The 25,332-nt window shown below is 40.3% G+C and overlaps 1 protein-coding gene across 11 annotated transcripts; it reads left to right on the forward strand.

Moving 5' to 3' along the window:
- The first annotated feature begins 85 nt into the window (after positions 1-85).
- On the forward strand, positions 86-25,085 carry LOC120455489 (moesin/ezrin/radixin homolog 1). Of its 11 annotated transcripts, XM_039641729.1 has the most exons (10): positions 6,525-6,576; positions 6,687-6,748; positions 18,006-18,114; positions 21,682-21,861; positions 21,995-22,126; positions 22,354-22,380; positions 22,545-23,311; positions 23,546-23,942; positions 24,042-24,254; positions 24,323-25,085. In XM_039641729.1, exons 3-10 carry the CDS (start codon positions 18,100-18,102, stop codon positions 24,485-24,487), a joined length of 1,896 nt encoding a protein of 631 aa, XP_039497663.1. In that variant the 5' UTR covers positions 6,525-6,576; positions 6,687-6,748; positions 18,006-18,099; the 3' UTR covers positions 24,488-25,085. The 11 variants fall into 11 exon arrangements, with proteins under 11 accessions (XP_039497664.1, XP_039497665.1, XP_039497662.1 ...); XM_039641730.1 differs by lacking the exons at positions 6,525-6,576; positions 6,687-6,748 and adding an exon at positions 86-241; XM_039641731.1 differs by lacking the exons at positions 6,525-6,576; positions 6,687-6,748 and adding an exon at positions 434-581.
- Positions 25,086-25,332: the final 247 nt, after the last annotated feature.

The raw sequence follows: 25,332 nt of genomic DNA on the forward strand, positions 1-25,332 counted from the left end.
CTTTTGAAATGGTGCGAACAGTGGCAACGCTTGGATTGGAGATTTACACGGCGCTACCAGATCGACGACTTGCGCTGCGGCAACCTTTAACGCGATAGTATCGATTTAGGTTCCATCTCCTTTTGTTTTTCGTTTTGGCTATTTTTTTTGCGTTTATTTGATTTTTCCTTTCGTTTGCGAAGCAACAGGAAAACAAAGAAAGCCCCCGAAAAACACGCGGCAATTGGAAAAGAAACGAAATGTAAGTGGAAATCAAAATAAAACTACGAAATTCCAAGGCACAAGATAAAAGCGCAACAAGCGCACACACACACAAGCACGCGGCTCTCTTTCACACACACACGCATACTTTCACACACCGGCAAAAGTTGAGCGTTGGAAAAAAAAACGGTTTTTATTGTCCGCTTTTTTTTTATTCGTTTTGCGATTTGCTTAACGTCGAGAACTCAATTTTTTTACGTGTGTGTGCAAAAATAAAACTAAAAGAAAAACGTATGAAAAAGCCTGAAAAATAATAAAAACACAAGTTTTCCCATTGCCGGCAAGCCAAAATAAAAAGTGCTCTGCATGTGGATGTGTGTGTGAGTTTTGCATACTTTAACTGTGTTTTTTCTCGTCATTTTTACTCTAAATAATAAGAAAGAATTGTGAAACAAGCGAAGAAAGAAGAAAGAGTGTAAAGCAAACGCTGAAATACCGGTATGTGGCAGTGTGTGTGCGAAAGAGAGGGAAAGACTGATTGGAGTGTGAGTCATTAACCGGCATTAAAAAACAGCTTAAATAAATAGCCACTTTTCAAATTAAATGGCAACACAACATAGTTACAAATAAATAGTAAATTCAATTATCTTGCCTCCCTCTCGCACTCCCCTTTCACACAAAGCCTCTGAAAGTCGGTTAAATAGTCATTCGGCGTCAGAGCGAGAAAGCGCTAGAATTTTGGGAGTGAATTTTAAATTTTTTTGGGCAGCTGCTGAAAGTCAAAATGCGTGTGTAATTGGGTGTGAGTGTGTGTGTCTAAAGCGTGTGAAAATTGCAGCCGCCACTCCAACCACCGTTTTTCCCAAAGTTTTTCACCTTTGTCTCGCCCTTGTCTCCTCCCCTACGCTCCATCCCTTTCGCACACTTATCCCATTAGCATGAAGTCGCATTTTCCAGTTAGAATATCGCGCTTCCAGTTGGAACTGCGTAAGGCGCTTTTCCTTCCAACCAGATTAACTGGCGATCGGAGTTGGGTACCAAAGTAGCTAGAAAATAGCTAGCACATTTTGCAGACAAAAAAACAGTTTATTCCAGATTTTCTTGTACATTTTAATAGGCAACTAGGATAGCAGAAATAAATATTTTAATGATATATTGTATTTATTATTTTTGGCTTGATTTTCGCTATCATCATTTGAGTTTCACAGATTTACCAGTAAATTCTGTGCATAGTCATCTTTTATGGACCCATCACTACTCTGATATCATGACTAACTGGGGATCCAAAGCTCATCGCTATCGAAGCAGTTTGACGGCCCGTTTTTAATACGGGTCCGAAGAGCTGTTAGAATTTCCCGCTCTGCCACTACTTCCCCCTTATATCGTGTTTGATTATTTATTATTATTGAACCGGGACACTTTCAGGCTGTTTTAATGCCTGTTCGATTCCGATGTCTGCTTTCTTTTGTGATTTGTCATGTATGCGCATTGTCAGGGTCTCAACACACAAACCAGATGGCAGATTTAAGATCAGTTGTACATTAAAAAGCTATGGAGATATAATAGGCTTTTTCAAATCATTCATGAAAATGAAAAGTGTGATCTCTTAATCACTGGTCGTATATTGATCATATATCTTTCCCTGCCCCTCTTTATCGGCGTCTCGCTCTTTTTCTCACATTCCCCGGGCAATTTGTAACGGTTTTGTGTGGCACTGAGAAAGCGACAAAGTTGTCAGCTTCTTCATTTCTCAAACGAACGCTGTGCAATGCGCCGAAACAAGTTGCTGGAAATCGATCGAGTCCAACCAACAGGCATAGAAATTTGCATGCCTCAGCTAGTGCGACTATCGTATACCCTGGAGAGTGGGCCCTTTCTCATACATCAATAATCCCCAATAGCAATGGAAAATGTTGTTTTATCAGACATAGCATGCGGTATTTATTAAACTTTATTAGCATAAGTGATTAACCAACGGGTAGGCAATATACCCCTGATACCCATTAATACCATTGGCGTAACTAGGCTAACGACCGTCTCGCTCGCACCCACACACAGCCATTGGCAGCGGATGCTGTCCGCCTTATTTTTTGTTTACACTCCTCTCTTTCTGGCACTTGGCTTGCTGCGCGGCCATTCATTATTTGATTTATAGTTTGGAAAATGGTCAACTCTTTCTCCGCGAGCTCAATTCAATTAGCACATTTCGTATTTGACTGGAAATGTGTGTTTTTTTTTTTTGTTTTTCTACGTTTGCATATTTTTTGATGCGCTCACAAAATGAAATAAGAGTAAAAATCGTTGAACACGAAAGTAAAACCGGTTTCAGCGCGCCTGTGTTGCCATTTTGGTTAGTAACTTCTCCTCCTTTGCCAACCTCCTTTCTCGATTCGCCCAGGCAGGTAAAAAGCACCCAAACTTTGAATCTAAAGATGGTTGCGTGAGGATCTCGAAGATCAACAAATGAATCACCGAGTGAATCATGCAGTTGGAAGCATAACAGACGCAGACTGGTTTCATTGCCTAACGATTTACTTAAAATGATTATCCCAACTGGGTTGCTCAGAATGTTCGAGTTAAAAGCCAATCGGCGTAGAACCGATTCATAACCGATACGTTACAGAACGCAACCGTTTTGCACCCGATTAATGCATTCCGAGATCCACGTGATATAGTTGACTGACTTTTCCATCCCTAAATGGCACCCACAATTGTCTGGCTGTAGCTTTTTTTTATGTTTATGTATTTGTTTTTGTTTTTGGGGACTTGGAATGGCTTTTGGCCGTGTTTCGGGCCATGGATTTTGACATTGAATACACAAAATTTGCAACGAACACAAAAGGCGAAATGCGCGCGAGACACCGAAAGCAAAGCGCCTGACGTCATCGTTGCGTCTGTTTGTACCTACTACTTGTATTTATTCGGAAAAACAGAAGGGCGCAGACCGAACTGCCATCGCGGTACAGCGATCGTTGAGTACTGTAGACAACTTGGGAAAATCACAGGATGGTAAAATAAAAATTAAAAATAAAATGTTATTGTATATTTGAAACCCATAAAAAGAGCTTATGATTTATGTATAATTAGATTCCTATATGGCAATATTAAATAAAATATGAAAATGACAAGTTTTGTTATATTGTTACACTTCTCGGGTACTTACTGTGTCTTAAGGCATTCGCTTATTTTTGCAATTCGCTTGCAGTATTTTTTTTAGCTGTCTGCGAACTTGAAATTTTGCGATAAAAGGAAAGGATCTTCCCTCTCTTTCTACCACTCTCCGCCCGTCTCTTGCACCGATTCTCCCGCTCTCTGGAAATGCTCTCTTCTGTTTGCTCAGGCGTCGGCTTTTCATTTTTCGTTCATTTATTTACATATATTCCTCTCCAGTTTATTTTTTTGTTGTTTTTTTTTGGGTGCAACAAGTGTGCGGTGTTTTGTTGTTTTTGTACCGTTTTTTATGTTAATTAACCAAAACGAGTTGTTGTTCGTGTGTTTGCTATGCTTGACTAGTTAAGCGCGTAGGGAGCAAAAGAGATGGAGAAAGAGCGCACGAAAGAGAGAGGATGAAAGATCATTACGTAATGGGGAAAACGTTGCTTTCAAATTCTCCAGAGTTGCCACCTGATGACACTTGTTACGCTCCGCGATCTTGAATGGCGACCCTCTTTTTAACCCTTTTTTTTTTTGTTTTTTTAAACTTGCTTATAGTTGTCTATAAAAGTTTTTCCTAATCATCTTTTTAGTGGTCCAAGCATTTTGGCCAACGTGAATTGGCAATACTGGTTGTAAAGTCGCGTGACTCGTTTTTTTTTTGACCGCACATAAAATTCAAATTTTTGTTGTTTGTTTACCGATCATCTTTGCATTCTCTCGCTCGCTTTTATTTCTCTCCGATTGCATTTCGTTTTGACTCCTTCTTTTGGCCTAACTCATTTACTCATTTATTTCGGACTCTTGCTACGTGCAGAATCGCAGCAATCGCCGCTCAGAAAGAAGAGAGAAAGGAGTTGGCGGGAGAGTTGGAGTGACCAAAAGAGAGAGTGAGAGAGAGAGAGAGAGACTCAGAGGAGAGTAGGCTTATTCTAGCAACCATCTCATGCCTTTTAATAAATCATAAAGTTTTCCAAGTGAGTAATTCTAACCCGCCCTTCACCCAATTATCCAAAAGCAGCGGCGCGAGAAAAATTAATCAATGCAATGAGTCAGAAGAGAATGCAGCGAGATAAGTCTGTAGATAATGATAAATATGTGAGGACCGGATATTCACTGGGTCATTTAAAGTTGAAGCTTGAGAACTTCTTGGGAAATCTCGTGATCTACAAAAGCTGGGACTCATTTTTGGAATGGCAACTGCTGTGCTCTTCAGCCGCAATGTGTTTATTTTAAAATGTGCCCCTCACCAAAAACTGGGGATCAATGAGAATCAATTACCATTTCAACGTTAGCAACGTTTTGTACCATAAAGAAGAGTATCTGTTAGTTCAAGCTTCACTTCGGCGTTCTGGATAGTTGTACTTTACTGCCGGCGACCTCCAGACCCCGCCCCTTTCTCCGCCTCCCTCTCGCACTCGATTTAAGCATTTTCATATCTTATCTTTCTCTTTTTCACTTGCACAACACTGCGTGGGCTTTTACTTTTCTTCTTCTCGTCTCTGCTGCTTTTTTGTGTGTTGTTTAAGTGCTTTTGAAAGTGAAAGAGGCCTCGAAAAATAAAAATATAAATAAAAATAACCATCAAGGAGTTGGCGCTTTTGTTAAAACTGAGAAAAGGCTGAGAAAAAATTCTGGAAAGTTCATAGCCATTTCTCATTGTTGATCAGTTAAAGATTTTAACAGTGATTCATTAACATTCTCAGCAGCTTGTTACTTTACTTTATGGATGGATGGGATTAGACATATAAAGATAAGATGTAATTCAACCCCTTAATACATTAACTTTAGTATTCGTTTTTAATGCTTTTGTGAAGCTTACTAATTTCGTTCAGTAAAACGACATGATGGATAAGATTATTTGTTTGATTATTAATAGCATTTAATTTCGCTGAACATTTCTTTTAAGTCATTGAAAATGTTCGTTAAATTCTTCCTTTTTTATTTTGCTTACGCGCCAACTTGAGTGATAACACAAATTTATGTTTGCACAATTTTGCCGTATTTGTTGCTAAGTTTTTATCAATTCTCAAGTTGATAAACTTTTTTTTTTGTCAAGCATGCTTCGCGTTTCAGGAACTACGTAATGTCTAATTTTGGTTCTGAGAGCATTGCTGATATCCCAAAAATGAAGATGACAGAATGGATAGCATTTTAATGAAGACTGTTGTCACATACTATTGCTCTGATTTTTATAACATTTTCTTTTTTTAATTTTTCAAAAACTTCGACAATGAGTTTCAGAGATAATGAGTTTCGGTATATTCTTGTAGTTTTCGAATCCGCCGAGGGTTCACTGTACTCGGCTAAGCCCTGAAGTACGTTATTGGCGATATGCTCATATCGCACTGTTCTGTAGGTTTGTAAGTACATATGTTGGCATGTAGGCTTGCGAGTACCGGAATGTTGGACCCAAGGTCTTGACGTCTGATATCGTTTACACTTGGTACTCGGGAATACGATCCGCTGGCTCTCACCCGATGTTAGCAAACTTCTTAGCACTGCTTATAGTTCTATTTCCATTTCTATTGCGTGGGATCGACTTACTAATATCATGAAAGCAACGTTACGCAGGCGGTCAGAGTCGCAAATTGCAACAATGGACGGTGGATCAGCACAAACAATGCAACCATTATAGCGTTCTTTCAATAACCTGTAGCCCAACTGACCTGAATTGATTGCGGGAGTTGATAATATTCTCAGAGTTGCCTCATTGGCATTATGTATTGTATACCTTAAATTTGTCGTTCTTAAGTCTGCATATATGGGTTTGCGTTATCTATTTCTTATTAATGATGTTTTGATCTACATAAATAACTATTGTGTCCAAATCCGAATAGGAAAGTTAGCTAACGTAGATAATTTATTTATCAAATTACCATTAGACTTAAATTGTTAATACATTTTATCGCTATTACCTATATAATAACAAATGCATATGTATGGAATATGTAAATTTCTCCCAGTGTGAAGAAGCTCATTTTTTCTTACAGGGTATCCATCAGTCGAACAAAGCTCTCTCTTCTTGCTGAGCCATTATAAAATTTTTCTCAACTTGCTCCGAGCCGTTGGCTCTCTTTGCGCCTAGCGAGAGCAGCGACGCCACCGTCGGCAGCGACGCGGCAGCCGTGCGCGGCTGCGAAAAAACAGACAGTCGCGACGGCGCGCTCGTTTCAAACAGACGTTACTTTCTCTCTCTGAGCAGTCACTGATTACCGTTGTGTGCGTTGTGCCGCTGTTGCTAATGCTGTTGTTGTTGTCGTTGTGATACACACACTCTCTCTCCTTGTCGCTCCCGCAATTTTTGACGTTTTTTTTCGTGTGTTCTTTAGTGTTGATCCAACGCGAGGAAGAAGAAGAATCGTGAAGCAAGAAGAAGCTAAAACAAACTGCGGTTGGTATTTTCAACATTCAAAGACAACTTCTTTTTTTTTTTTAAGTCCAAAAACTAAAGTTAAGCGCACCTGCACAGGTGTGTGTCCGTGTTTGTTTTGTGTGTGTGTGAAGCTGTGTGTTTTGTGTGCTTGTGTGGTGCACCTGTGTGAGTGTCGCTGTGTGCCCGTGTTAGTGACCAGAGGTGGACAGTCAACGGCTTTTCTAAATTGACATACTTTCTAAAAGGCAGCAACAAAAGCGCAGAGAAGCAGCAAAATCTCTGACCAGCAGCTAAAGCGTCAGCAAGTACAGTGATAACTCGCCAAAGGCGTTGCCAAAGCATCTGACTTTTTGAGTCGGACATTTTTAGGGTTTATTATAAAAGCCGGTTACATGCTTTTTGTTATAGAAATGAAAATGTTTCTGATATTTATTGCTTAAGCTGGGGTAATTACAGTCCTCCAAGAGATAGACATCACTGTAGTGCCACACACACGGCAGCGGGTTAACACCCCATCCCCATCTCCCCAACCGCCTCCCCTTTTGGCAGCGCGCTCATAAGCAAGTTGAAAGACTGGTGGACAGTGTAAATGACCAAAACCAAGACCAAACCCGAAACTAACCGCTATTTGCGATGGCGGAAAGTCGAAAAGTCGGAAAAGTCGACAGGAAAGAGATCCAACCGCCTCTATATATATATGGATATGGATATGGACGGTCGTGAAATGCAATCGATGCCAAATTAGTGGTAATATGGAAGTCGATCGTGGAACAACTTCCTCTTGCGTAAGGTTTTACCGAGAAATCGATGGGGGGGATGCCAGCATAATTGGCCATTACTCGAATCGATTATGATGTTTTCGAAATCGTTTTCAAATCATTCAGCTAGGAAGCAAACTCTTTGCCTGTGGATCTTTTAAACCTGATATCTTTCAAACCTGATATCCTATGATTTTAGTATATTCTAGTAGTCACGGCTCAGTGGTGCAGCTTACAGTTTATAAACATCACTACTATCACTCCAAGTAACATCATCATAATCCCATCATGGGTTAATTTTTTTGGAAGGGGGGGAAGAGAGAGCGAAAAAGGGGGACGGACGCCCCTGACATGCGATGATCGCTGGCAACTTGCGCGCGTGTCTCAATGCATTTAAATTCGCTTTTTAATTTCTCAAATGATAGAGTAGTGCACATTAACGTACATTTTCAGCATTTTATTAAGCCATTTTTTATATTTTCGGAGTTTGCTTTTGCCACTCTGTGCAATGTGTGTGTGTACCTGAGTGTGTGTGCTTGAGTGCAAGTGTGTGTATATAAATGAAATGTTTTATCAGGTGCATAAGCTTACTTTTATCTACACTCGTCGCTGACCGCGTGCTCAAAAGTTGAAATCCATTCGTCGTGAAATCCCTAAAAATGTCGTATTTAAAGTCATTTTAAATGGCTTATTTATTAGAGGCAAATGAGTGGACTCTTTTTTTAACCCGTACCGTAGTTTATATATCTATTAAAATTGTTCCAAACTCCAACTACAAATTGCTGCATGTATTTTTAGTGGCTAATTACGTTGCAAATAGTTGGCTGCAAAGTCGAAACTCGTTTAGTAAATCCACCTGTAATCCAAAGGCCACCTGTTGAGTGATAATGGTATATTTGAGCTGGAGGAAAAGCGGTTTGTTTGCCGTCTAGCTGGCTTTTTCACTTTGTGGGTGGCAGGAGGAGCAGGGGGAGGAGGAGGAGGGGAAGTAGGAGGAGGCGGAGGGCGAGATCATTGGCCATCTATCGTTGGCCGCATTGCTAAAATTCCGCAGCTTTCTTTTGTTGTCTCAGCCTCCAAAAGTTGTTAATTTTTGTTTTTTTTTTTCCCACTGGCCGCACCCAAGTGAAATAGCCAACAACTGAATGGGAGAATTCTCTGTTTCTCGGCGGTGAAGGTCAGCTAACTGTGGAGAAGAGAGAGAGACAGAGAGAGAGAGTTCTAAAAACAATTTGATGACGCTTCATTGGTTTTCAATAACTTCAGCTCATTTGCATTATAAGCCCGAAAAATGTAAAAACAAAAACATTCCTGTTTGTAGTTCTCATTAGCGCGAATTTCATGCTGAAAATGTCAAAAAGTTGCGGTGAAAAATAAAGAACAGGTTGATTTAGGGTATTAACAGGGTGTTTAAAGCACAAAGCTATATTGATTGAGATATTATCAATATGTTATATGAATCTTAATAAAATAATAAGCAAGCTTACATATATTTCAGCCTCATTTCCCAAAATATAAGTTTTTGTATTGCGTATCTCGAAGATATAGATAGTGCAGGGTAGTCGCTACTTCTTAACACCTTACTGCCGTGTTTTCCAGTTGTTCTTTTCGCTGTTCACAAAATGCACACACAACCAAAAAACTGAAAGACAAGCTTAGGCAGCATCTGCTGCTTCTTCTTCTGCTTTTCATATCTCGTAGTCTTTCGTTTTTTTTATTTTTTCCCCCCCTCCCCCGTTTGTGTTTTTATTATTACGTCTTTTTTTGCTGCTCTTCGAATACTTCAATTACATGTGCCCCTGTGTGCGAGCGAGGGTTTTGTCTGGTTGCTGCGTATGTATGGGCACGTTTCCACGTACGACGAAGGTGAGGAGGCGTGGCAGGGGGCAGGGGGCGGGCCACATAGTAGGGGGGTTTACCTGAAAGATCGCCAGACATATTGCACTCGAGCTTCAAGTTAAACGACGACGACGTCGACTGAGACAGCGAAGCTTTCGTGTTGCGTCAAAGTTCAAGGTGTAAAATTTGTTGCTGTTAAATGCGATAAATTTCTCATGGCATGCACTGCGAACAATTTGTAGTTAGTACTTGTTATATGTTATATATCACTTATCGTTACTTATCATGATATTATTGAACTTTCAATTACCAATTCGCAAGTTATTCTTTGTAGCTTTGTTGTAGCATGGTAATACATTTGAAACATGATTGAAAGAGTTTTTTTTATCCATGCTGTGCTAGAGTTAGAGCTATTATTGGCTTTATGTGCTGCCTTTTTTGAAATTGCTTAAACCTGAGCTCACCATCGCCGTCAACGGCAATACAGTGAACCTCATAATCGTCGTCATTGGCGGCTTTATCATTGACTGGCGCACAGTTAAAAATAGTGAATTATTAATTGAAGAAGTGACTAATTGTGCAATTGATTGTTTGCTTTGCTCTCTGATTTGTTTTTGCTTCTTCCACACTCGATTTCAATCTGCCAAGGCAAAAATGCGGTTGTGGGACTGCGTCGAATTAAATTTAACGCCAATTGAATTTTCTATGACTCAGGTGTCGGGTGGTGTCAAGATTTTACCAAGAAACGCAGCCTATTTGGGGAAAAATTTAAGGTGAAACAAAGTGTTGTGGGTAAAAATTGAAATGTAAATATACATAAGTGAGATGCAAAGATAATTCCGTCTCAAGTGGCAATTATGCACACATATTTTTGGCACTGCAAGTAATTGGGAATAGAGAAGTGAAGGTGAAATATTAAATATTTTGACCTCTTTGTGCAGCACTGGTGTTCAAATGAAGACAAGTGATGGTAAATGCAAATTATATTTCGATTGTTGGTGAGCTTTATAGTTTTAATATTAGAAATATAACACTTTTAGATTAGAAATTTTTGAAATGGGTTTGAAAATCTAGTGGCTGCTATGTGTGCATTTCGAAATGTTCAACTAAACGTATTATTTTCTATTATCGGATGATTATCTAACAACGGATGTGCAGCAATTAATCAACACTTCCGCACCTAAGCTTTTTACAACACTGCTGCACACACCTGCATTGTCACCTGAGCCGTGTTTGTGTGTGTGTGTATGTGTGTGTTTACCTTGTCATTGAGCTATCTGCCGTCCCTGTCGCACTTCCCTCGGTTTTTTATCGAAATGTAATCATCTCCAGCGGCGACTTGGAAAACAAAAAGTAGAAAAATTTAGTTGCCATGGCTGTTTGTTTTACTTTTTAATGTTGTTTTAATGGCAGCTGTGTGTGTGATGCTGAGTGCGACTGTTTGCCTGTGTGCACATTTTCATTAACGCTTATTTGTTAATGGCCTGTGTGTTTTTTTCTGGGTTTTTTTCTCCTTCGTGCTTTGCGGACTGCATATAAATCACTCTGGAAAAATATTGGTCAATGGGGATTTCGGTGACTATGTATTGGGCACTTTGATGTATTTCTGGCAGCCTTGTCATCAATTTATCACCATCGAAATTCTGGGATTTATATAAAAATAGGTACTTTGGCAATGTGTATACATTTAGTACGGCAATTCTAGGTTTAACATTTATTTTGGCCAAAATTTACTCAATTTATATAAATAATGAATACTGGTTAAATAGCAATAGACTTGTTAGTCACCTAATTTGCATAATGGATTGGAATGTGAGTCATTGTAAACCAAAATAAATGGCAATCAACTTTTCGGAAAGTCGGCTATCAGAACATTTCTGCAACTGACTCACTAAACCAGGATAAATTAATTGCTTGACTCAGAGATTAGAAATTTCTATGAGTTTATCAGTTTTGTATTTAATTTTCCCGTTTATATTGTACTTTATTTTTTATCTCATTGTCGGCAAACTAATAAAGTCAAGACAACAATTGAAGTTGGGGCCTGCACATTAACGTATGCATAACCTCAAAACCCAATGTCACGCATATTATTTACTCCTCAGCCTTTAGTGGCTGTCTCCATCTATCTGTATCTGTACCTCCATATCATCGCTATCGCCATAGCTATTGTTTGCAATATTTGCACGAGTGTTTGAGACTCGAGCTGCGGGGCCGCCGCCGAAATCAACTGGAATAAACTGAACTCGAATGAAATGAAATGAAATGAAATTAGCTAACAAGCCAAGTCAAGCCGAGCCAGCGACAGCCTCGTTGTCAGTCATAAATAAGTTGCAAATAATATGCGGACGACGGACATAAAAATAACTAATGGCAGATGGAGCTATCCACCTGTCGGCCCCCTCTCTTCCTATCAGCTGCTTTGGTTGCATCATAAACCACCATGCCTCGTCGCGCAGTGCATGCAAATTGTCGGCGTTTCATAACACACACTACTATCCTCAGAAACCGAAAATGAAAACAACATGAAATGAAACCCTCATTTATCCATCCATTTGACAATTGTCTTTCAAATAATAATTGCCGAACTGCAAAACGAAGGCATTAGCCATGGCAAATAGTCGTAAATGGCACAGAGCAACAAGTGGGCGCAGCTTTGGCCCAATAAAACTAAACTAAACGGGCAACGGGGCGGATGAGTAACGTGTTAACATACTCATGCGCTGACTGTACCTGATTTTCGGGTACATGCTCAAGTACCTGAGTACCTGAGTGTACCCCCTTTTGAAGAATCTCTATGTGGCGGTTGTTGCTTGGTAACTGGTTAGTTATTTGTTTATTTTGTGACTGGTAGTTTAGGAATTTAGCGATGAATAACATTCCATTTGTAACTTGTGGAATGGCGAGTGCTCAGCGTTACTGGTTTTGTTACCCGATAATTATGGTACTTCAAAATTTGTCGCGGCTAATTGACGCATTTACCACTTGTTGGGTAATTTGCTTATTTTTAAAAGCAATTTTGTTTTGTGTCAATACTTCGAAAACATTAAAGGTTATGGTGAAAGAGTGCGTGACATAGTGTTGGTAAATGTTTGATATTAATGTTATTCATATTCCTATGATCTTTTCAAGCATCTTATTTAGTTCTTTTGCATATATTTTGGACTCTGCAAAAACCCGTAAAAAGTAATCGGTGTTTGGAAATCCTTTTTATTGTGGCATGTGGCAAATAACAACCTGTTATTTATCAATTTCGAGTCGATGAGGTTGATTATTGCTGATGATGTCTTGTCAACATGCGACCCAATTGTGTACGTCTGAGGCTCCATTCAATTTTTTATTTGCCCATTTTTCATAGTGTTTATTTTGTTGCTATTTTTGTTGTTGTTTTTTTTTTTGTGTGGGCTAATGACATGATATCCCCCCACTTTTATCAGGAGTTGGTTCCGTTTTGGGTCTCTATTTGCCAATTCCTAATTGTTTTTCCCCCCATCCCCAAAATTTTTCCGCACCGCTCTCGTCTAGCCGTTTTTTTCTGTTCGGTGAGGCAAATAAAATATTTTTAGGCCAATTGCCCTGCGTATGAGTGTGATAGTGTGTGAGTGTGCTTGTGAAGTTAGATAAGATATGCACATGATTTCATTGTAAACGTTGTTGGGTCGCTATGAGTCGCTGTTGTTACCTCAAGCGGAAGTGGCTTTGACAACATTAACTTGATTTTATGACCATTTTTTAACAGTTTACCAGTTTATTCTACGTGTTGTAAAACACACACGACAAAGAGCACAAATCGGCAGAAGCCGAAAGTCATTAAACAATTTCTTTGATCCAACACAACTCACGTACTTTGTACATTATGCACTAAAGCAGATAAATACATTCAGAGATATAGGAATGCATTTCGTTTCGTCACTGTACGTGTGAGGGGAATTACTTTTTTTGATACTGACTATAAATAGCTAACTTACCTACAAATATTTCTTAGTTAAATAAATACAATTATTATTTAGGTGGTGGTGCAAATACAGCTTATCTAGCAGACGCCACAAAAGCACAGTGGCAGTTAAATGTTATTTCCAACAAAGGTGTTAAACAATGACATATGCGAATGCGAACGTGCTCAATGTCCGGCTCCATTATAATGGGTATCGTTCGTCGGCCAGTGCTGATAAGCTGCATGTCCCTTATGTAATTTGACCCAATTAAGATTATCGATTCGAATAACAATGAAAATTTCAGGGTAACCCCATGCACACACCACTCAACACCACACCACCAGCACAATTCGATATGAATTAGCATTGGCATATTACTTCGCACAAAAACTTTCCATTGATTGACTTGTCTCATTCACTTGCCGTCCCCCAAAATCGGGGGACCAAATTTGTCAGCTAGATAAACCAACAAACCAACAAAGCAACAATCCAACAAATGGCCGACCATGTATCTGTTTGCGTGTGTTTTGCATGCGGTACGTTGACAATTGACAAAAACAATTAACGGCAATCTATCTATCAATAGTGGGTGGGGATTGGGTGGTTGGGTGCTTGCTTGCATAACGGAGTTTGGCCACATGGAGTGGAAACAGCTCATCATCCAGTGGATGATAGGCATTCAGCTGTGTCATTACCTTGATCTCGGGGAGTTGTCAACTTTAAAACTGACACGTTGGTCTTTCATAGATAGAACGATGTATTCTTTGCCAGCTACCTATGCCACTCACCCGTCCAGTGTTGGTAAACGCTTTTGAAAACACGGTAGTCATTCGATCATTAATAATCCCCAATAAAGTACCAAAGCAAATAAATCCGCCACACAAAAGAACTAATTGTTCTTGTGAGTTGGCAGTTTCACAATAAAAAGAGGGAACTAAAAAGCAGACATGACAGAAAGCCATGGACAGTGGGCCTGTAGGCAGGGACGACAGTGGGGCAAATCGGGAAGGGGAAACGTGTGTGCGAGCGAATGGCTAATGTATTTGCGTGCTGTGTTAATTGTGGCATCGCTGATGTTTTCATTTCCCTCTTCGTGAGGTGTCTCATTTTCCGCCCCGCATACCCTGTACTTCCCCCCTTCGGGGACTTCCATGTGGGCTTTTATTATTGTTGTTCTTTTTGCCCCCCCCGTCATATATTTTCTTTACGTGCGCGATTTTGTTTGCTCTTTGCTATATAGAACATTTAAGCCTAATTTGCTTCATTAAATCGTCACATTTGTTATTATGTCTTCTGTCTAATTTTTGTTTTAGTTTAATTTTTCACTCTTTTTTTTTTTTTTTACTTCTGGAAGCAAAATTGACGTCAAGTTGATGAGTTCCACATTTGGTGGAGTATACCCATTATTAGGTTTAGAGCACAAGTCCCATAAACTGTGATTACGTATCAGAAATTTTATGCGGGATTTTATGGTATATATCGGTTAACCAACTTTGATAAGAGCACTAAACAAATTACGAAACGAGTATACTTTAATCTTGGCAAATGCCTAATGAAATATTGAGGTCCGAGAGTAAATATACCCCAAACTTGGGCCCGATTTGCGAGGTATCTGTTATTTCAGACCTTATAAAGTAGTGCTTTTAATTCTTTTTAAAGAAAAACTGCCGCCAAGTTGATGAATTGCTTTGTTGCCTGCTCTATTTGTTTGCTGGAGTTGTTTTAGCATTTAATGAACAGCTGCGAGGGCTCAAATTAATGGGTAGAACTGAAAAAGGTACCTTAATTCTAATGTAATTAAGATTTGTCTGCTGCTTCTCGTTTTGTGTTTACCCGCTTTGTTTTGCCGCCCATTTCGAATTCCATTCATAAACTAGCGCTGCATATATATGTGTACATATATGTATATATATCCTATATAGTTTACTTGGTCAGTTTGCTTGGGCTAATCGCTTGATTGCCTTCGGTTGCGCATTTAATTATTGGGGAGGGGAAATTCACTCGCCATGAACAGAGAAGAGGAGAGGAGAAAAGCGCTGAAAAAAAAGACAAATAATGGTTGAAATTAAAAGTGCTCCGGCCAGACATAATTTTATTTAAAGCCCATTATTATTACCATTATGAGTGTTTTTTTTGAGAAACGTGAAGAAAAGTAAAAGCGACCAGTTGCGGGAGGAGTGCGCCTTTTCCCCTCTTTTGACTTCATTTCATTTGATGGATTTTAAAATGCGTTGCGCATACGCAATAACAGTTTTTCCCTCTCATTAAGTGTGTGTTTGCTTGTGTTTTAATTTTTTTTTTCGTGTGGTTCCGGTGGTCAAACAATAAACGTGATTTTTGCCGTCTCTACTTTGGCTCGATTTTTCAACATTTCGTTTTTTTTTTGTTTTTTTTTTTGGAGTCATTAATGTAGTTAATGGATATTAAACATAAACAAAACAATGCTCTCCAAGGGAGGAATCTCTAGTCTGTCGCCGAAAAGGGAAACTTAAGTTATGCAAACGCAAAGGTTTGTTTTTAAACTGAGTAAATGAGTGTGGGAATAGTCAATTATGATTCGATTTGGGTAACAACCCAGTTATATGACGAAAGAATAAGTTCTGTAATATCAAGAACACAAAATCGTGTTAAAACACACTAATGAACCAGCTAATGAAAAAAAGTAATTGAGGCGTTTGCAAGTTTTGCCGTCAGTGTGTGTGTGGCTGTTACACCGGCATTTGAATTAAAGTTTTAAACGTTTTTCTGAATAAATTACAGATAAATTTGCCAAATCATTTCCGCCACAGCGGCCAGCGATCAAAGTAGTGTGTAGTTTGTATTATGTAGCTTTGGGAGAGCAAGAGCGTTGGGAAAAAATCTAAATTAAATAAAATAAAATCGCAATCAGGGGAAGTGACGCTGTGCGTTCCCCACGGTCTCTCTCTCTCCCTATTTATTCATAAAAGCAAAAAAGGCAGAAAAAGCTAAAAAAAGCAGAACTATGCAAGCAAAAAAGGCAGAGAAAAAGAGGCAGGATGCACTTAATTACCGATTCTGATTCATTTGGCGACACGATGGCGCTCGTTTCAGATACGAGTATCAGGCGAAAGGAAATCGAGGGCGTTGATTAGCACAACCAGCAGAGCCAAAAACTCGAATAAAAAAGAAACCAAGCGACCCATTCACAAGCACCAAGCACCAGGCACAGAAGCATGAGCTCATTCCACTTTTCGAGGAGCCCTCTTCAAGTTCACGCAGTGGCGATAATAAATGTGGCATGATGTCATAATTTGTGCAAACTGAACCACATTCAATTCGAATAATATTTTTAACCAAAAACCAGAGATCCCAAGGGATCCAGCTTACGATACCCTAGGAGATTGCTAATGGCCATCGTGGCATTCGCATTCAGAAGCTAAAAGCTAGAAAGCTAAATGCAGTAGTATCATTAATGTTAAAATTCATTAAAGTCCAGTTTAAATTGATCGAATGTATCGATATTTATCGATCAGGTGCTCTCTATACGAGTGCTGAATATTTTGTCCTAACATTAGTACTTTAATGCCAGTCTATAGTATAGAGTATCCAAAAGAACAAATATCTTTTGCAGCTAATGATTATTTATTTGCATTTGCTTAGAAATATCGAACGTCAGAGAACAGAGATAGAGATACGCGGAAAAAGCAAAGCAAACTATTTCTGTTCCATTGACGTCATGGTTTGTCACGTGAACCGCCGAACTCGCTGTCCCCTGCCCCCTGCCCCGTGACCCCTTCACCTTCCCCTTGGGAAGGGGGAGCAGTTCAAATGTCAATTGTGTCAAATTTAATTGGATATTCATACTTGGGGCAGCCAGCAGCCTTCCATGCTCTCAAAATAGCACTTTTCGCCATTCGTTAATGTTAATGTTAATATCAAGTGCACACCAAATAGGGGAGCAAACACTTTGCTTGAAAGCCAAATTATGGCTGGCAGATTTGTGAAGAGCAAACTTTTCGACGTAAACCTTAAGTGTTTAGAGTTCTCCACAGTGGAGAAAAGTTAATTATCAAATGTAAACATGGCTATTTCCACAGGCAAATATCGTTTGCGTAGCATATGTAATTCTTAGTTATTTTCTGTCTGTGGGTAAAGCCTCAACTTGTGAGCAGTTACAGCATTAAAAGTGTGTTATCCAAAATGAATCATATAAAAGTATAATTTATTAGCTGGTAAACAATAGTATATCGCTGGTTGTGTATTTATTCTTCTGAATCAGACTTTGCCCATCTATAAACACGACCATTTCCGTTTGGCCATTAGGAAGTTATCCAGCTGAGATACATTATATCAATTAAGTAACCAGCGACGTATAAATATGGACACCAATGTGTATCTGTATCTGTATCTGTATCTCAATGTTTATGGTGCTCAGTGTCGGTTGCAGTTTGTTGTCAAACTGCCAGGTGAAATCATAAATACTTATAAATCTATACCAGATATAACCACATGGTCGAGCTGCGATATATATTAGTTGCTGGCTATTATTATATTCGTTCGCAAATTATACAAAGAGTGCCAATTGTGCAAGAAATTTTGCATTCACATCGTGATCTTTCGATTTGCAACTGAAACAACGCGTGTCACAGGTTTTAGATAACAAAATATATAGTTTTTAATTGGTGCTAAATAAGTGCAATGTGCATAATACACTTCGCTTTTCAGTGACTTCTGCGTATTAATCATGCTTACTAATTTTGTTTCATTTATTTTATTTTGCAGATTGCAGCACAAAACCAACAAAGATTGAAGCCGAAAAAATCCTGGGAAGAAAACATTTTGTTTCGATAAATACGACAAGACACGAAGCTACAAAATGTCTCCAAAAGCGGTAAGTTAACCAATAACTATAAAAATATATAGCAAGTAGTCGTGATTAGGTAGCATTATAATAACTTCGAAATATTCCATTATAATGGTAATCATATATCACTGGGTTCCCGGGAAGAAACCAAAATCAAATCTGATAAAGCAAATGTTTTGCACTAGCATATGACAAACACGGCGACGTTAGTAAATTATTAAAGATTAGTTATTAAATCACAACGAAAAGGTTGTCAGCTATCAGTTATCGGAAATTGTGTCCTTATCAAGAGCACTTGAACCACAATTGTCGTCAATTGCGGAGAGGGATTCCATCTTTTAATGGAACTTTTCCTGGGGGGATGGCCAATTTTTGATGATGATTTTTTGCCGAAAATCGCTTTTCTGTTATTTTGCGACTAAAAATATCAGTATTTTGATCAGAACATTCGAAATATTGCTCCGTTGAACTCGTAAATAAAGTAGTATCAGTATTTTGATCAGAACTTTCGTCATGTTGGCCCAACTGTTGACGTCGGTAATTTTATTTTATTCTTGGACACTTGCCAACAAATTTCATCAGATATACAGATGGGAAAAGTGGATTAGAAGTCGACGTCATTGATATGAAAGTAGACCATTTTCTTCGCGACATTTGCCAATTACTTTTTGGCATGTTTTGATTTCTTTTTGGCAAACGGAAAAGTTCTTATCAACAGCAATGGTCTAATGACATTTTTGCGGTGACTTGATAGTTGATGGATGTATTGCAATAGGTTCATCAACACAATCACGTGTTCCAGTGATTTCATAATACAATTTGCATGATTCGATGGTGATTTTTGGTGACTTGATTCCCCTGACTTTGTTATGTTTTTGTTTACAATCCAACTTTAAGAAGCCGTTTCCCTTTTAGGGAAATTTCTCTGTCCAGTGCAGTCGATGCTAATGCACATCGTGCTTGAATGGTTTCTCCATAACTTTCCCTTTTTCGCTATAGTTTTTCCTCTTCCATACCTAGATGTTTATTGGTGTGTGTTTGGATAGCTTGATATCCGAGGGGGGAAGGGGAGGGGTTAATTGCTATTTGAGGCCCGAAGCGGCACCAATAAAACAGAATTGACAGCCAACGCGTCGTATGATTGACGCTGATTTGTTTGCCTACCTTGGGGCTGGGTTTCTACGGCCACAGCGCTGGCCAAATGATTAGTGTGCCTCAGGAAAAACACCTATTTAATGCTATTTTCTAACTAATAATTTAAAGCTACAATGTTTACTATACTTGATCATAAGAAAAAGTACTTCCTAACGAATAAATATGCATTACCATTTATTTTTCCATGAGGAAGTTTCAGTGGACCACTTGCTTGACCCCCATTGCATTCGCATACTCCTCTCGTTCTGGAGACCCATTTGACCTCTATGGTCGGTAGTCTGGTCAGTTCTTTTTTATGGTCGTTGCCGCTGTCCAATTTTAGATGCATAATTAACATGCAATTTATATTAACTTGACAACGAATGACTCGTACAGAAATGTGTGAATCCAACCATTCTGCTCGCTTCCCCCATTTTCCGTTTTCCATTTTCCATTTCCCATTTTCTTGGGCAGAAATTAAGTTCACTTTTGTTGTGCTCCCTTAGCTTTTCTTTTGCGTTCTGCCGACGCCGCCGCTTTCCCAGTGTTTTTCTACCATTTATATTTATTTTCCTTTTGCGCTCGCCTTCCTCATTTGGCGAGGCGACTTAAAAACGTGCCGTGACTTTTCCATTTTCCTCAGTTGCCGCTGGACAACAGAATCGAATCGTCGCCTTTTGTGCTTTTCCGCTTTTCCAATTTGGCCGTTGTGTCCGCGTTGTTCGGTTGGTTTTCCCGCGGAGTGTGCTCCTGAAGAATATACATTTTTCCCAGCCGGAGATTTGCATTGAAAAGGCGTAATAATTCAAAAGCTACTGCGCAACCCGTTTTCGGTGCCCAAAATGGTCGTCGTCTCCGACAGCCGCGTCCGTTTGCCGCGTTACGGCGGAGTCAGCGTCAAACGGAAAACGGTACTGAAAACCACTACTGCATTTCCACACGAATTTCCACGCTGGAAAAGCGCCCTTTTTTTCTTTTTTTCCTGTGCTGCACTTTTGTGGTTTCAAATCAAAAATGTATTTTTTTTTTTTTGAAAAACTGGTTATGCTCCAACTTCCGTTTGTGTTTTGTGAATAGCTGTGTGTTTTCAGTTTTTTTCATTCATTTGTTTCATTCTCGGTGGCCAGGGGAAAACAGAAACCACGGTGGTTGCATTAACCTAAAAACGTTAATTGGATTGAAATGAAAAACGTTTTCAATTTCCTAACATTGTGTCACGTTTGATTTGCATTCAGCAGCAGCAGAAAGCGAAAACAAAACAATGAGCCCAGGCTGAAAACTAAAACCAAGCCAAACCAAATGATGAAATTTGCGTCAGGGGAACTCAAAATTTTTAACTTGGGTCTACATTTTTGTTTTCCCATGCCCTGAAAAATGGTAACAAAACAAGCGCATTTCGATGGGGCCTTTAAATTGGAACTGGTCCAATCAATCTTAACAAATAATTATTAACTCTTTGGTAACTTAAGTGTATTTGTTTTCTAATTCCTTTTAAATCGTTTAACATGGTTTCTAGGCATAGATTTGTTTGCCATGAAAAGCGATCTGTTGTCTGCGGTGCATATTAACCCCAACTCTGATCTATGATCGCATTTACTTTGACCCAAATTGGCCGATTGCGCAATGGCATGCTGCAGCTAGTACAGTTGACATGTGCTGTGTTGGGTGGCATTGTGGGTGGAATTTCCCTCGATTTCCCACCTTTTCATAAACAGTGGTGGTCAAGTGACACGCGCAGTGGGATAGATAGCGCGCCTAAGCCCTCTCTCTTGTATAACCACCGATTAACACCGAACACCGCACACCCTGTATTTTTCCCCTATTTATTTCCAGTATCTAGCTGGTCATTTCCAGCTTGTTGCTATTGTCATGCCTGATTGATTTTTGCTTTGCTGTTTTCCAAGCGTGATTTTTCACTGCGGCCCGCTTTCATTTTCCCTCTTTCCATTTTCCCCCCATTTTTCACCCATTTTTCAAGCCTTTTTCACCCATTTGATGAAACGTATGTGCTGGTCGAAAGCCCGACTTATGCAAGCCGTGGCAATCGAATCCAATCCTCCAAAGCGAAATGGGAGCTCTTGGCACGTGCCCTCCTCACATGTCGGTCCGCTCAAATCCCGTTAATCCATCGACCCCTAAACAAATCGTGGGGGTTCCCCTCTGCACGCCACGTTCATCGAAAGGTGTCAATTTTGTTTCTTTTTTTTCTTGTCTTTGGCTGGCGAGCATGCAAAAATTGTGTTTGTTTGCCCAGCTGAATGTATTCCATGCCACGATCTAGTTAGCTTTCCATGTCATGGATGACACTTTTAACTTACTCCATGAGTTGCCTAAAAAATATATATTCAAACAGACAATCAGCATTCTTTTACATTTAAGTATCATTAAAAGGCACTTAAAGGATTTAATTGAAATTCCTCGGAAAGATAATAAGCATTGTTTCACCTCTACTAATTTCAGCTAAATGTGCGCGTCACGACAATGGACGCGGAACTTGAGTTCGCCATCCAGTCGACGACGACGGGCAAACAATTGTTTGACCAGGTGGTGAAGACGATCGGCCTGCGAGAGGTTTGGTTCTTCGGACTCCAGTACACCGACTCCAAGGGCGACTCCACATGGATCAAGCTGTACAAAAAGGTGAGCGATAAGTCAACTAACTATGCATTTGCTTCCATTAAACAGTAAAGTTTAAATGTATATTTAAATGATGTATATTTTAAGAGGGCATGTAAACAATATTTATAAATATAATGTATGGTATATAATATAGCCCGAATCGCCGGCCATAAAGACCATAAAATATTTAAAGCGTGTGAAGAAGTATGTGGACAAAAAGACAGCCGACAGCAATGGAGTAACTCATTCAGAGACGAGCGAAGAGGATGACGACGCCGATGATATGGTGGGCAGATATCGAGAATATATATGTGCCAAGCAAACCACACCTCCAAAAAGTCCCAGCTAGATCATGAATTCACAACGACCCAATTACCCCGTAAAATGCCAATTGTAATATGTATTTGCCACGCCTCTGAATGCTTAGCCTAAGTTAAACTAGCGAGTTAGAGACCAAAATCACTAATAAATGCCATCTCTGTATATAATTTAATGCTGCACCACAACAAACAGACTGGATCAATGCCGTTCTCGACATGGGTAACACTCAGACGAATGCACTTTGAAATTATGAAATTACGTTTATTATTTATTTATCGAATCAGGAAAACCAATTGTTTATTTCCGTTTAAAAATCCATTTCCAGTTTATAAACTCTTTTTGATAATCCGAATCTAATAGAGACATGTTTTCGCTATCCACAGGTGATGAACCAGGATGTGAAGAAGGAGAACCCCTTGCAGTTTAGATTCCGTGCCAAATTCTATCCCGAGGATGTGGCCGAGGAGCTGATCCAGGACATTACCCTGCGTCTGTTCTACCTGCAGGTGAAGAATGCCATACTGACCGACGAGATCTACTGTCCGCCAGAGACATCCGTGCTGCTCGCCTCGTACGCCGTCCAGGCGCGTCACGGTGACCACAACAAGACCACCCACACAGCCGGCTTCCTGGCCAACGATCGCCTGCTGCCGCAGCGCGTCATCGACCAGCACAAGATGTCCAAGGACGAGTGGGAGCAGTCGATCATGACCTGGTGGCAGGAGCATCGCAGCATGCTGCGCGAGGACGCCATGATGGAGTATCTGAAGATCGCCCAGGACCTGGAGATGTATGGCGTCAACTACTTTGAGATCCGCAACAAGAAGGGCACGGATCTTTGGCTGGGCGTGGACGCACTCGGTCTGAACATTTACGAGCAAGACGACAGGCTGACGCCGAAGATTGGTTTCCCGTGGTCCGAGATCCGCAACATCTCCTTCTCGGAAAAGAAGTTCATCATCAAGCCGATCGACAAGAAGGCCCCGGACTTTATGTTCTTTGCCCCACGTGTCCGCATCAACAAGCGCATCTTGGCCCTCTGCATGGGCAACCACGAACTGTACATGCGTCGCCGCAAGCCGGACACCATCGATGTGCAGCAGATGAAGGCGCAGGCGCGCGAGGAGAAGAATGCCAAACAGCAGGAACGGTTAGTACTAGAAATCTAGTTATGTTATGTGTATTAGAGCCCAGCATGAAACAAGGCTATCTCATGATTCAACGTTTCAATGACCCGAAACATAATGATTCAAACATATCATTACAGAACGATTAATTTCAATGAACCGAGTGGCGGGATGTTGGCTCCGTTGACTTTGATTCATGCAGGGCTGTAATCTGCAAGCATTCGCATTCTTATTTTCGGTGTTCTTCCGTCTTTCAGTGAGAAGCTGCAGCTGGCGCTGGCCGCACGCGAACGCGCTGAAAAGAAGCAGCAGGAGTACGAGGATCGGCTGAAGCAGATGCAGGAGGACATGGAGCGTTCGCAGCGCGACCTGCTTGAGGCCCAGGACATGATCCGCCGGCTGGAGGAGCAGCTGAAGCAGCTGCAGGCCGCCAAGGATGAGCTGGAGCTGCGCCAGAAGGAGCTGCAGGCGATGCTGCAGCGCCTCGAGGAGGCCAAGAACATGGAGGCCGTCGAGAAGCTCAAGCTCGAGGAGGAGATCATGGCCAAGCAGATGGAGGTGCAGCGCATCCAGGACGAGGTCAACGCCAAGGACGAGGAGACAAAGCGTCTGCAGGACGAGGTGGAAGATGCCCGACGCAAGCAGGTCATTGCGGTATACTTTTATATATATTTGTTGGCACCGAAAACCAACTAATATACTCTTGATTCGCTTTCGTGTTCAACTTTATACTGAATATTATCATTTTTGTAGGCTGAAGCCGCTGCCGCTCTGCTGGCCGCATCGACAACGCCGCAGCACCACCACGTGGCCGAGGATGAGAACGAAAACGAGGAGGAGCTGACGAACGGCGACGCCGGTGGCGATGTGTCACGTGACCTGGACACCGACGAGCATATCAAGGACCCCATCGAGGACAGACGCACGCTGGCCGAGCGCAACGAGCGCTTGCACGATCAGCTTAAGGTGGGTTTGAAATCGATTTGCAAACTTCCTGAAGCGTCTGAAGTAATTTCATTTAATGTACATTCTAGGCTCTGAAACAAGATCTGGCGCAGTCTCGCGACGAGACGAAAGAGACGGCAAACGACAAGATCCATCGCGAGAACGTTCGCCAGGGACGTGACAAGTACAAGACGCTCCGCGAGATCCGCAAGGGCAACACAAAGCGTCGCGTCGATCAGTTCGAGAACATGTAAAGCTATTGCCTTTCGGACGGGCCGGATCAGAGATCGATAGTGCGAGAGAGATAGAGAGGGAGCCGTGTCTCCAGAAAGAAAAAGAAAAAGATATAACTACAACAACAGAAGATAATAATAATGATGATGATGATGATGTTGATGATGAAGAAGCAACAAATATAATTCCGGTCGCTGGCAAAGCCTATGCTACTATCCCCCCAGCGACGACCCTTTTCCACCCATAAGAACTTCCTGCCTCCTAAGTGAATTGAAGAGATCCACAAGTTTAATGAATATACTTTGTTTGACCGCCGTTTTGTCTCGGAGCTTTTGTATAGAAGAATCAAGAAACAAAAAAAACAATGAAAAATTCAGCCACAACACTCATCAATATGAATATAAAGTGTATTACCGATAACAAGAAAAAACGGTTAGGACCACATCTATATGGACAATCAGCAAATGAAAGGATCAAGCTATCGGAAAATATGTCTAAATCCAAACAGAAGCAATAGAAAATATACATTTCTCCTTTTCCCAATGGATTCATAGAGAAAACGGAACGAATAGTAATAGATATTGAAAAGCAAACATCCGTAACCACTAAACAACAACAGCAAAAACAAAAACAGCTACTACAACAAAACAAACTATTTGCATTTTCCCCCGTTATAATTATTATTTTTATTATTATATAATTACTATTTTTTTTTAAATTTGTATAATTAAATAAGAACTTGATTAATTGTTTCTTAAATTAACTTGAGAGAGAGCAACAAACAAAAGAGAAAAAATATATTATATAAAATATTTTCTTTAATCTATTTTTGTTTTGAAAGAAAAAAGATTCTTAAAAAATGAGA

Source organism: Drosophila santomea, chromosome X, assembly GCF_016746245.2.
Source record: "Drosophila santomea strain STO CAGO 1482 chromosome X, Prin_Dsan_1.1, whole genome shotgun sequence".
Taxonomy (NCBI): domain Eukaryota; kingdom Metazoa; phylum Arthropoda; class Insecta; order Diptera; family Drosophilidae; genus Drosophila; species Drosophila santomea.